Consider the following 13,337-nt stretch of genomic DNA (forward strand, 5'->3'; position numbering starts at 1 on the left):
AAGAAATTCAGTCCCATTAACTCACTGCAGAGGTCAGTTAGAGCTCTCTAGAATTGCACCTATTCTCTTTCCTCAAAACCTGGATGCTACTCTGAAGGCAAAAGAAAAAATCAGCTTTTCACATGACACTGTAGAAATGCACCAGTTTTATATTTACTTTAATAGTGAAAGATCTTTATTTCCCGCTAAAATGACCATTTTCCACCTATGGAAACTCTCATTTCCACCAAATAAAACAAGTCATTAACATTCTTACAGTTGTGCCAAATTCTGCCTTTTTGTTTTAAATAACAATAACAAGATTTTCCTGAAAGCCCTAAGTGCCCAAATACCTGTTTATACTACACCAGGTACATTTTATCCCAAATTTCCATGTGGCTGTTTTACCTTAATTTTCAATCTGTAAAATCCAGGACAGCTCAATTCCACAGGAAAACAGGTACAGCACGTGGTGTAGTCTCTTCAGGACCATTTTTATATTATTAGGTTCATTCATCTTGTGACACACACCTCATCTGCCAGGGGATTGCAGTTTACAAGTGCATCTTCTCTGAGCACCATCATTGGCACTTACTGTCGCTACGCTGTGCCCGCAGACCAAGTTCAACTGATGCTGACCCTCCATCTGTGCTTCCTCCCAGTCCCTATCTTCCCCGATGCTGCAGCGGGGAAGCAGACCAGACAGAGCATTCCCTGGGAAAACGATCATCTCTCATACCAGGGTCACATTCCTACATGCTTCTGGAAACTCTGTTCCTAAACAAGGCACATTCCTGTTTTTGGCAATTGGTAAGAGGAACACAGACAAGGAGAGAATTTTAGGACTTTTGCAACCACTTAATAGCTGTCAAAACCTAGAGTATGCAAGAAGGTCTTTGCCACTGTTAGCTGGTAAGAAATGCAGACAGTCGTGGTAATTTGTGTGTATTCATCACTAGAGATCTACGTGGATGGAGTGGCACCAAATGGGAACCAACAGGGCTGCCATGCCAAGTGCCAGTGCATCTTAGCATTGCTGTGTTATTCACCCATCCTCCAATTCATGCAGCAGATGCACACACGCATCCCTTCTTCACCTGCTTTCCAAAGGATGCAGTCCTGCTAGGAAAAGAGTTCCCAAACAGAACTACACTGTTGAGAAAGAGCAGCACATTTGGGAAGGTAAAGGATACTTCAGTGAAACCTCCCTACTCACTCAAACAGAAGCAAAACAGAGAGAAGAACAGAGGGGCATGTCAATGGTCCCCCGTGGTAGAGTTGCTGTCTCAGTGGGCTCATACACATCAAGGCTAGCAGCTAGTAAATCACAGGATTGAGCAATAAAATTCCTTGTCCACCGTAGGAAAATGACCTGTTACTGACAGCTTATTGTGAGTAACAGCTCCTCATAGCCCCCTAACCTCAGCTGTGTCAAAAACAGACTAGTAGCTAGCACAAAAGGAAATGAAAAGCTTTAAACAGCCTGATGAACCCAGTAGCTTTCCACACTGGGTCACCAGGCAAAGACCAGTCCTGTTTCCCGCACCGCAACAGTGCAACATCACAAGCACCACAACAGGGAAGACCTCATTTCTATGAATATTACTAGCAAGCCTCTCCTTGCCTGTCAAAACAACCAGAGTAAAGATGTGCATATAAAGAAGTCTTTTTCTTCTAAAATAGCTTCCATGTAAAACTAAACCCATCATGTTCTCAAATGACCTCCTGTTTACCACAGGTTGTTTTACCTTTGAGTCCTCACCTGGAAGGGGGAGAAGACGCTGGAATCTGCAGCCTTGCTCAGGAAGTAGATAAAACACCAAACACGGCAGGAAGGTTACAAAGAGCAAAGATTATCAAACAAAAGCTCGTAGTGTTCAGGCACAAGGGCAATAACAAAAGCAGTAAACTTTCCTCTGGGGAAACAAAAGCTCTTCACAAATAGTTCCCTTCCCTTTCCAGCTCTCTATCTGTCCTATCTCACAGTAAAATTCATAAAGCCCAGTCTGACATCTTTCTCTCACAGTAGCTTCATCTTTCTCAAAAACTCCTAGCATATTTTGGTGTCATTCTGTAACATAATGTAGCAATCGCCAGACCTCTCCACCCACAGCAACTTCTTCCAGATTCTCAAACTCTTCTTCCATGTTTATCGTCTCTTCAATGGTTTTTCTCCACATTTTTCCTTTGTGTGAGCAGACCAATGACCAGCTCCTGCAGGAGACTGGATTAGCAGTCCTAAAAATCCTGGACATGAAAGGATTTTAAATGACTATTTTCACTAACAGTGACTCAGAATGGTCTGTTTACCAAAGGGCCTTTTCTCAAGCAGAAAAAAACTGCCCTGAAGTCTATATCGCAAACTATGAAAATAGCAAAGTATTTTGAAACTGCAGCGGTTCTGACAGGAAATGGGGACTGAACTGCACTTAATGAAGGGAGGGGGGAAAAACAGCAGAGCAATTCTGGACATGGCAATTCATGGCTCTACTCATATTTTCAGTTGCTTATAAAGGAAATTCTGACAGCGGCCAATATAAACAGAGTAAGAGCACTAGCAGAGTGTACAGTTCCTGAACATGTACACACATGGGTGTGGAAGAGACAAGAACCCCCAGCAAAGCTTGACTTTCCAATATGCACTCTAATTTTGTCCAATTTAGAGAAGAGAGTTTAAAAAGGAAGGAGGAAGAACCATGCCTTTCATGAGACTCCCTTTTCTAATCTTTCCCTTCTCTAAACCGTAACAAGGCAACCCACGGCTGTGTACAAAGGAGCAGGGTGAGGAACCAGGACACTTGGTGACTCCCATGTGTAACTATGTCCCCACATTAGTAAGTCTTTTCGCCCACTTCTGAGAGCTGATGTCTTCCCTCTGGGTCCCTCACTCCCGTGCTGAGGAAGCAGGGAAGATTCCCTCCCTTGCTAGGAAGCCCAGCGACTCTCTGAAGGCCAGGTTCAATCAAGTCCATCTTTTTCGAAGGACTGAGGCCACTCGGGGCAGTTTGGGGAATCTGTGCAAGTGTCAAACTACACAGATTTCCCTCATGTCTATCAGCCCAAGCTCAAAGTCCAAGTCTGACTTTCTGCAAACAGCTTGTAACGAAAGTTCATATATTCTTTATCCTCATAAAATAAGTCACATGCTCTTTCTCAAAGTCTGTATTTCAAACCAGCACAAGTAACCTCTGATCCAGGTTCCTCTTGTTTCAACAGTGTCTTACAGGCACACAGCTTGGGCACCAGACGCGAGCAGCAGCCTGACATGTAGCTTCAGCAACTCTATTTCACTCTTTGAAAACCAAACTCTTCAGAGAAGACTTCACTGCCTTCTCTGCTAAAAAGAATGTATTTTCACATTAAAAGCACTAATACAAGAAATTTAACTTGACACAAAATCACAGAAAAGGCAAAGGCACTTTCACTTCATTGTGAAATGAATTTGCAGACATCAACAACATACTCTTGCCATCATGAAGCACCCTCAGCACTTTTATCTTTTGTTAAAGTTCAAGCACTTTGCTCTGTTTTTATGAAAGGTTAATTACCCCAAAATGAAGACTCATGTTATTTCTCCACAGTGTCAACAGGCCCTGGGATAACACAGCAAAAATATACAGCTTGAAGGAGATCAGTCAGTCACATAAAACTTCCAAAGACCAAAACTGGCATCTTTGCTGATGAATAAGGTCAGTACTAAGTAACAAGGAGACAATAACAGAAAACATAGCACACCTCAGACTTCCATAGGGCTGGAGAATGACATCCATGCTGCTTCTCAGACATGATAGCATGCTCTTATTCTGGAGCACCAGCAATTCCCTGTTCCTCAGCCTACCATAACCATTGTTGCCTCCAGCTATGCAAGTGCTCTGAAAGACAGGTATTACTCTAATCTCAGTACTTCCTCTCTCCTGTGACATTGGCTAGGGTGAATCATCAGTTAATAAACAGTATTTCTTAATTGATGGGTGCAGCATTTCCAACAGCACTGCAGGCACATTTCCCTTTACCCTGATTCAGGAGAACTTATCTACATAAATCCACACAGGATAGAACACCTGAACAGTAAGAACTTGTAGCAAACTCCTGATGATCTGTTATGCTGGCACAGGTGCCATGTTTCTCATGGTTCTTTCTGGCCCAGAAAACCTGGACTCCTGCTCTTACCTTTCACGTTCAATCTTCCTCTAAGCTAGTGTCCAGAGCAGCCCACTCCCTCAGAAAAAAAAAAACCACAAAAAACCACAAAAAACCAAAAACCTAAACATTGCTTGACATGCAATTAACAAGATTAGTCCCCTCTGTGGTCAGTCTTTCTGAGCTATGCTCTGCTTGCCACAAGCTGATTAGCTGTCTGCTTAAGGAGGAGCTGGGACAAGTTTCCTTCTGACGGCAGCAAAGCAGAGAGGCAGGCACTGACTGTAATAATATACTGTTTCCTGTCTGCGGCTGAGCTGAGAGGTACTTCCCAACAGAAAAGGGTTTACAGGAGCTCAGGAGTTCAAGCTCCACCTCTTCCAGTGAAGAGCCTTTAACTAGGGAGGAGGAGCCAACAGCATGGATCCTGGCACTCAACAACGTGGTCTGACCAAGCTTCACTTCCACTATATCTTCAGAAAGAAGAAAGCAAAATACCTACATCTCTCTCCACATAGAAGAGCTTTCTCCTATGGGATCTCAAAGCTCTGAACAAGAAGGGATGGGAAGTGAATGTTGTAATCCATGTTATGTGAATGAGGGTGAAAGTCTACACTATCACTTGCTAGCAATAACTGGAAAACATTTACAAAAACACCATGTGAGAATCATGATATCGAAAGACAAAATATGTACCTGTAAAGATCTGATGTCCTTCCTAGGCCCTCTCCTGTTGATGACAGGTGTTTTTTATTAGTATTAAAGAACACAAATTTTTTATTTTTTTTCCCCTTTAGCTTTATGAATATCCTGCACAAGGAAGGAAAGGGTCAATGAACTGATAAAGACTCAGTCCATCAGCTGTGCCAAGTGCATCAAAGGCAGCAGGCTTAATTCAGATGGCACCCACTAGAAAGCAGGAGCAGACTGTCAGCCAACACACCAACCTGAGGAGTAAGAACTTGTTTACCACACAAATATTTACAAAAATAGGCCTAAGGAGACAACACAAAGTCTTTTCAAAGACCCTTGAGAGGATAGCTGTGGTGGCCAAGTGTTAGCCTGAGCAACAGACAGCAGAGCAATTAGTGTCCCCTGAAACCTTACAGGCTTCGTAGAGGGGAATGGGCATGCGGGATGGTTCAGGTCCACAACACAGGTAGAGCAGTCATTTTGAGAGAAGTATCTCCAAACCCCAGGCTTCCTGGTATGATCTAGAGAAAAAACTATTTCATGATCAAAAAGTATGGAACTCATCCTCATCACATATTTTGTTTTAATGCTCCTGGAGCAACTGCAGGCTAATGCATTAGACAGGTGCATTAACCAGTGAACTTACTGTGAAATTGCACTGTCCAAGAAAAAGTTGTTCAAGGAAACAGATGAAGTCTCACTGGGAAGACCCAATGTGCCCACCATGATCCCAAATCATCTGCTTTTTAGAAATCACAAGAGGTTTTGCTGGGAAAGCTCTGCTCCAAAGTTAGGGTCAGGCTTTGACCTCACCCATCCAACGCTTATGATCTCTATTTCATATGGAGTACAAATGTAGGCACACACTGACGGCGAGAATCCAGGCTAAAAGACGATCACCCTCTTTGAAATAAATGGGTCTGAAATACCAGGACAACATAGTTACCATTGAGTTTCTACCACAGCAGATCCTCTCTAAGGCCCGGTGAAAAGACAGCAGCCATAGGAAAATGCACTGGTGAGAGATCTACAAACCAGGTACTAAGGGATCATACATGGCAAGAACCAGTCACTTACAGCCCAGATATCCCAAAAGAATTTATCCTGTAGACAGATGACTTAGAAGGACAGAGCTGGCAGAGATGTGACAGAACTAGCAAATATTACGTCTGAGAGAAGGGAGGCCTGGCATGGGGCTGCTATATGATTTGTTCCCAGAGGCTTCCTACTAAATAACTGCAGCCACACTGCCTGACCTAAAGGAGCAATAGCTAAACATAAAGCTTTTCCTGACACCTCTTGGGGGACAGACCTGTACAACATCTTAAGCTCAAAGATGCCCCTAGTCACGTGCTCCCACAGCCCGCAGGGGGGTTGGAACTGGATGATTTTTAAGGTCCCTTCCAACCCAAACCATTCTATGATTCTATGATATCCATTAACTCTGGGTAGCAGTCCTGCCAACTGTCCCCACTGCAAACAGGATATACTCACTGGAGAAATCTATGCAAGATCAACTAAGTGAATAGCAGTGGAACCCGTACTACACACTCTTCTTTTTAGAGGAAGATGTCTGCATCTTAATACTCACTTTTCTCTCTCTCCTGCCTGCTGACAGCAAACAAACCAGCTTTCAGACTTATGTCCTATGTAAAAGATTTACTGGCAGCTGTATTTTTTAACCTTATTCCCTTATTTATGCAATATAATCTTTGTTGGTTCCGTGCTTTGGTTTTCGTCTCTCATGGTGCTGCCTCCGCATGATCCTCACTGTCCTTTCACCAGTTTCTCTTCTGACTGGTCACCCCTTATTACCTCTTTGCTTTGGATCCACACTGCCCCTAAGTGGTTTATCTAGTGTTTTTGTTTCCTGCCTCCTTTGTTAGCACCTAAGGAGTGTCATTCACACAACCTAACCTGAAGAATCTACACATTAAGCAGTACAGATGCCTGGACAGATGATGAGTTTCCTCAGAAAGAAACCACTCTTCCATACATCAAAAGCTACCAGTCTCCATTGAAGAAAACACAGAAACAAAAAGAAAATCAGAACATCTATAACTCCAGAATAACTGTCTCTGCTACACAACACCAAATGTTGGATGTTTCTGGTTTAGATTAAAAACTTGATAGTGAGTCCCACTGATTTGAAACAGGAGAAAAATGCATCAAAGAACTCAAAATTTTAGAAAGGAACTGAGCTGGGGAGATACAGGGGGGAAACAGAGTGCTCTCAAAGAAAACCAAGAGAAAATGGTAAGACTGCAAAGAACCGAAAGCACTGACAGCAGTGATGTGGCAGACCAAACAGCAGCAAGACTAGGCAAACTTCTGATTTCCTAAGTATTTTTATAGCTCATGGTAAACCACAGTCAAAACCCTCTGTAAGCCATGATAGAAAGAGGAGATAGAAATTAAGAGATGTTTTTCTTTAAGTTTACCTGAGCTTCATGATATAGTGATAAGCCCGAGACAATGCAAACTGTACCTGCTACTTGACTCTCAGAGTAATCCTATACTTTTTACCTGCTAAGGAAGGCAGGGACTGTCAGAGCCTGATACCATTGCCATAGAAGTAACTCTTCACTGTTGGACTCAGATGGATTAATCTGAGAGAGTAAACACACCTGTGCCTACACATAGTGTCCCTGACAGAGATTAGATCTCTCCCAACTATAACAATAAGAAAAACACTAACAGTACATTTGCTTACCTGAAAAATGAGTCTATACTTACATATAGGAAAATTGAAGCAAGACCCAAGAAAAAATTCTTTATTAACAGGTAAGTAACTTCACATTCTTGAAAATGTGTCCCCTACTGAAATCACTGCAGAATCCTTCTCTCTATGTGCACACACTGACACTTGACATCATTTACTATCAGACCCAAATATGCTTCCTCCTTGTCCAATTACAGATGCAGAAAGTGTTTCAAACATTGAGAAAGTGTTTGGGTTTCATCTGCACATAGGGTGGGCACCACAGCCACTTTGCACAGGTCTGCAAAACAAGAAGCTGCAGCTATGTAACAGAAACATCCTTTGCTAGACGTTGAAAGCAGTGATCATTAGTGCTGCACAGCAAGGGGCACCACTTAGTCTTGGTCACCACCTGCATGTCAACATCCTGCAGGATCAGCTTCCTCCCTTCACCGGATTGCTCCCCCCTCCACCCTCTCTTAGACCCACACTGTCTCCTTTCTCCACAAGCCCCTCTCTCCTCCCTTTTGAGCCCATCAGAGGCTGCGTGGAAGTTATTCCTATTAGCCAGCTCCAAAACTAATTTCAGTTATTTCTCTGCAACTGTTTTTTTTTTCTCCCTTTCACTTTGCCACTATACATAGTGTACATATATAAACACACATACAGCCACATACAAATAAAGTCAGAGAAATAAGTTTACATATTGTTAGGCCTGAAGGGAAAACTAAATTCCTTTAGCAAGACCTCCAGCATAAACATCATTATCACCCCTAACTCCCTTAGCAGAACAAGTTTTTCTGTCCCACTGTGTAAAAGCATTCTATCAAGCTCTCCTAGCTTATAGGTAAGAAAATCCCTGAATGCAAAGTTTTAGCACTATACATAGTAATTCAATCTGTTTCACATGTGCATGGAGATGAGTTACAATTGCTGTAAGGAAAAAAAAGTTAGATCGTTTTGGGTTTTTTTTTTCACTGAAAGATGCTGTGAAGATTGTTCAGATGTTTTCAAACTCTGCAAAAGAAAAGGGATGTGGGGAAAAGATGTAAGAAGAATAGGAAATAACGCAAAAAAATCCTACCGTGAAGCTGTTGTTGACATTCTTAGTGCTGGATTCTGCCACACTGGCATCTGTCAGATCCACCTCATCAAAAATAATGGACTGGAAAGAAAAAAATCAAAACCCCAATGAATTACTGAATCCAATGTACAAGCGGCAGACCCAAAGGGACATGCCTGTATTTCTGCCTGGCACACTCCATTACAGCCTTTTCTGATCTGAAGAAAAGGCCCAGCACCAACAACGTGAAAGACTCAGAAGTCTAGTTCCATAAAGTGGGGCTCGCACTCATCTGTCTTCAGTCAGTGAACACAATGACTTTAATTTTATTAAGGGATTATTTTTTTTTTAAAAAAAGTAGGCTTTGTTTTGTGAAAGGAGACAGATTTATATCTAGTTGACTATCAATATACTACGCCAGATGCATGACAGCTCTGATTTGATAAATTCTAGCTTTGCTTATCTCCTCCATTTCCTCTTCATTCATATTTTCTCCTTTCTCTTTCAACTTCTATTGATTCAGAGTCCATTCCCTACTAAAATGCACGAAGGCAAAAAGAAATATGGAAAAATCACTATCACAGGTCCACATGATGCTTTGCTTAAAAAACAAAGATTTCCAAGTGTGAGGCAAAACACAGGTTCTCTAGCAGCTACTAAACCTGAAGACAGGTGCTTTCAAAGCACATGCTCTTTTCTCTGTGGAGGGCTGCCTTCTCACAGACACCTAATCTGCCTCCAAAAGCTCCACCACTTACTTTCTTCCCCTGGATTCATATATATTGTCAAGATCTTACCTTAGCAGTTTTTGCATAGTAGAGTGTTCGTCCTCGCAGCTTAAAATATCGTCTCTTCCAGCGCTGGAAAGAGCTGGTCTGTTTCATCAGCATCCCCTCTTTGATGATAGTCTACAAAACACAAGGAATGGAGAGGGATGAAGCATAAATTTTATTTACAAGCATCTTTCATGCTCTCCCATTATATACCCGTACCAAGAGAGACTGGAGTTTGAGATCAATAATCTTAGTGCCCTCTGCTGGAAGTGCCTAGCAAATTCATTCAACATAAGCAAGCACATAATCCACACTGCGTTGTTTTATCGTCTCCAGTGCTATCACCATACCAAAAAAGATAAATAACTTATGACTGAATGAGATTCCAAAGCCTAACAATGACTTGGGGAGTGTAACAGTTAAATTCACTGAGGTCAGATTTCAGTTGCAGGTAATTTTGCCTTTGATTTAATTGGCATTTGATTACAAGTACATACACACCACAGTATATCTGTTCCTATCTCCAGTTCTGCCTTGTGAAATTATCAGCATCTACCTGGCACAGAGCTGGCAAGCTGCAGGCCCACAGAGTGAAGAGTGAAACTAGAGTGAAGAAGGAGCTATATCCAACTTCAGCATTTGGTATTCCTCAGATAGTCTTGGCCCTGCCTCAGTACTCTCTGGCTGGCTGCCATTTCCCAGGGCTGGAGTGCCAAAACTGTCTACGCACACTGCCTTTTTTTTTCCCCTTAACTACTTTATAACTAGGTTGACATACCAGCATACACAGTCCCATATGCTCTCGCACATACTATGCATACATAGGGGTATGTATTTAATCTACATGCACTTCATTCTGCTTTGTCAAATACATGATTCCTTTGCCGAGGACAGATTTTGAATATCAACAGCTACATGAAAATAATCTCAAAAACTGCAGTTTAGAAACACAAGGCAGAAAAGCCAGAGCTGAGGGTTCAGCCCCAAATTACTGACTGAAGATATTACCCAGGAACTGAAAACAGTGGTCATGCCTCCGTACCAGGAGAAACCTACTTCTCTTCCCAAGAAACAGCCCCCAGGAACCCACTTGTTGAGAGAGCCCAATGCGATAAACACACAGTTAAAACACAGGAAGCAAATGGTCTGACAATCTCGTAAAACAGGTTATTCTGTATCTTCATGCCAGGAAAATGACACAGCTTTAACATACCAGAGGTCTCAGTGTAACTCAAGTTTGTAACAGAGTCAGGTCACCCATCAGTATCAATTAATTAGAAACACAGTATTAGATGTACACTGCCAGGCTACTACAGAGCACAAAATAAATGCTCTTACTGATCCACAGGGTTTAGTTCACTTAAGAAATCCTTTCCAGGACACTCAACTTGCTTTTAAAATGCTATATATATTTCTAATGTTGGTCTTTCCTTTTTGAAACAGCTGCAGATTTTAATACTTTCCACACACACTAGCCCTTGCCAAGCTCAAAGTTTCCTCAAAAAGCACTTGGAAAAAAATGCTGACTATAAGAAGAAACATCCGTCTGACAATACATGCTCCTCTCTTGCTAGACTGAGCCATCCTCAAACTGGCCCAAGAAATCATAGGGCCTGGACCACCACGGTGATGTCTCTACTCACAAATCAGCTGGGAAAGAGCCTCCTACATACCCCCAGATCTGAAAGAGAGCCGCCAGCCATAGGAGCCACTATATACTGTCCTCCATCTGCGCTGGGAAAGAGAAAAGGATAAGAGCTCCTCATCTCCTCCAAAAGAAACATCATCTACCTTAGAGCCTGGGACCTGGCCAAGTTCAAGGCTAGCAAACCCCAAACCTCACTGTTTCCTAGGGCTCTGTTTCACAAAGCCACCTGCACCCTGGCAGAAATACCTGTCAGTGCTCAAGCAAACACCAACTTAGTGTGCCTGGTTCAATCAGGAATCGCTAAACTCCACGGTATTTTCAGCAGAATGAAAAGACATAATGAAAATGCTCAATCGAAGACTAAGCTCACATTTAAAAATGGCTTCTCCCACACCAGCTCCCCACAACTCTGAGGTGGTTGCTGATAGACATCTTGCCACCCATTTTCCACATGTCACAGCAGGGACACAGCAGTAGGAATACACTCTAAGAAGCCATAAGGCATCTGGGAGTGGCTTTAGGGACCAGAAGTTGAACACAATATAGTGATACCCAGAAACAAGATTTTAAACCAACTTAGAGCTGGTGCTACGCAAAGAATCTAAAACTCAGCCATGATCTTAATCTGAAGCATCAGCGTAAGAGAAAATGGAGTTCAAAGACTGACCCAACAGCATCCCTTGCTGAAATGACCCCAAAGCCAGAGCTGAAGGCACTCATCTGAATGTGGGAAAGGTGCATTCAGCCACAGATACTATGAGATCCCAATAAAGTAATTTTCACTCTGTGTGTCTCCATCTCCCAGCTGCCAAGAGAAACAAACAACGCTGCCCAACTTGTCAGAGTCCTCCTAGAATACATACATACATATATATATATATATATATATGCCTATCTGATGAGTTACTTTAACCTCCAGCACCTGAGTATCAAAGAGAAATGTTAAGCAACAGCATCTGAATTACTGTACTAAAGAAATCACAGATTTCTGCAGTTCACTTTCTACAGGGAAGAAGATGGGAAAGTGGCAAGAGATTTTCCAGATTAAGACAGAAATATGGAGGGATCTTTTGCATTCCTTGGGCAAACCCACATATAATTAAAAAATTAGACAGAAAAAGTAGCTACTGAATTCTGCAGAGACCTGAACTGAAGTCAGAGAGGAATTTAAAATCCTGGGGAAGACTCCCAGGATGCAAAGCCCAAAGGTATCAAGTCCGACAGGAGTCTGATCAAAAAAGAGCAACTTGCAGGAGGAGATTTCAGAGCTCTGTTGCTACGCTTATTCACAGACACATTTAAACTGGGGTCAGCCACAGCCCCGCACTCCCCAGGCTCGGTCAAGCACTCTGGCCGCTCAAACTCTTGCTCAGCCCACCAGAACAGTAACTCACAGCAAAACAACGCCTCTGCTTTCCCTCAGCTCCCACAGCCACACTCAGCCCCTGAGTGCCGCCCATCGGGCGGCTCCCCTCACCTGGCAGGGCTCACTCACCTCTGCACGAGATGTGCATTCCTCCATTCCTCTCTTAAACAGAACCCTCTTTTTTTTTTTTTTTTAACCAACAGGCAACAATCCCAGAGGTCACCTTGCCCCACCCTAAGTAGCAGTTTATGTCATTTGCCAGCCTCTATCTATAGAAAACCTCACAGCTACATAACTCAGACATGAAAGGCCAGTGAGAAGCGAGCTCTCGCATGCACGCACCGCTCAGAGAAAACAAGCCTCTGGTTCAGAGCTGCCCATCTCTGCATGAGAGCAGCTGTTCTATTTATAGGCACACAGCTCAGTAAAGAGTTTGGTGGGTTTGGGCGGAAAGGGCTGGAGATAAGATCAAGATGACTTTATAAAATGATTCAGACATTGCTGCCTTTCTCCTCCCCTATTTTAATTTTACAGCCAAAGGACTTGCTACTTGCAGAGGAATGCAGCTGAAGAAAAATAACTGGGGAAAGGACCTGACAGCAAAGTAACATCGAGTGAAATAAAATGGGGGAGCAGAACAGTTTGTTCTGCTCGCTAGCTTCTTCGTAGTTCTTTCAATTGAAGAGCTACTCTGATCAGATTACTAGCCATGTAATTCATCAGAACAAAAGTGAAATTACTTCTCCCAGAACAGAAATAGAGAATTAAATCTATTTTTAGTGTCATGTAGTGGATCCTATGGGAAAAGCTACTGCCCTGAAACATCATGACATTTGATTATGTGCATCCTATCATGGATAAATATAAAAACCGTTTGTGATGGAACTATGCAGACTGCTTTCTGTCCAGCTGAGCTTCTCTCCAGTGTGGTGTACTGTGGCATGGCACTCCATGGGCAGACAACACTGTGAAAA

The 13,337-nt window shown here is 42.7% G+C and overlaps 1 protein-coding gene across 1 annotated transcript in view; it reads right to left on the reverse strand.

Moving 5' to 3' along the window:
- Positions 1-12,519, reverse strand: part of DGKD (diacylglycerol kinase delta) — a gene marked incomplete at its 3' end in the record, with an annotated part of 33,484 nt that extends 20,965 nt beyond the window's left edge. Inside the window, exons 1-3 of the mRNA XM_010176572.2 lie at positions 12,493-12,519; positions 9,374-9,484; positions 8,598-8,678 (exon numbers count right to left, since the gene is read on the reverse strand). Of these exons, the coding sequence (XP_010174874.2) occupies positions 8,598-8,678; positions 9,374-9,484; positions 12,493-12,519 (219 nt within the window). The remainder of the gene's footprint in view (positions 1-8,597; positions 8,679-9,373; positions 9,485-12,492) is intronic.
- Positions 12,520-13,337: the final 818 nt, after the last annotated feature.

This window comes from Antrostomus carolinensis, unplaced genomic scaffold, assembly GCF_000700745.2.
Source record: "Antrostomus carolinensis isolate BGI_N321 unplaced genomic scaffold, ASM70074v2 scaffold50440, whole genome shotgun sequence".
Taxonomy (NCBI): Eukaryota; Metazoa; Chordata; class Aves; order Caprimulgiformes; family Caprimulgidae; genus Antrostomus; species Antrostomus carolinensis.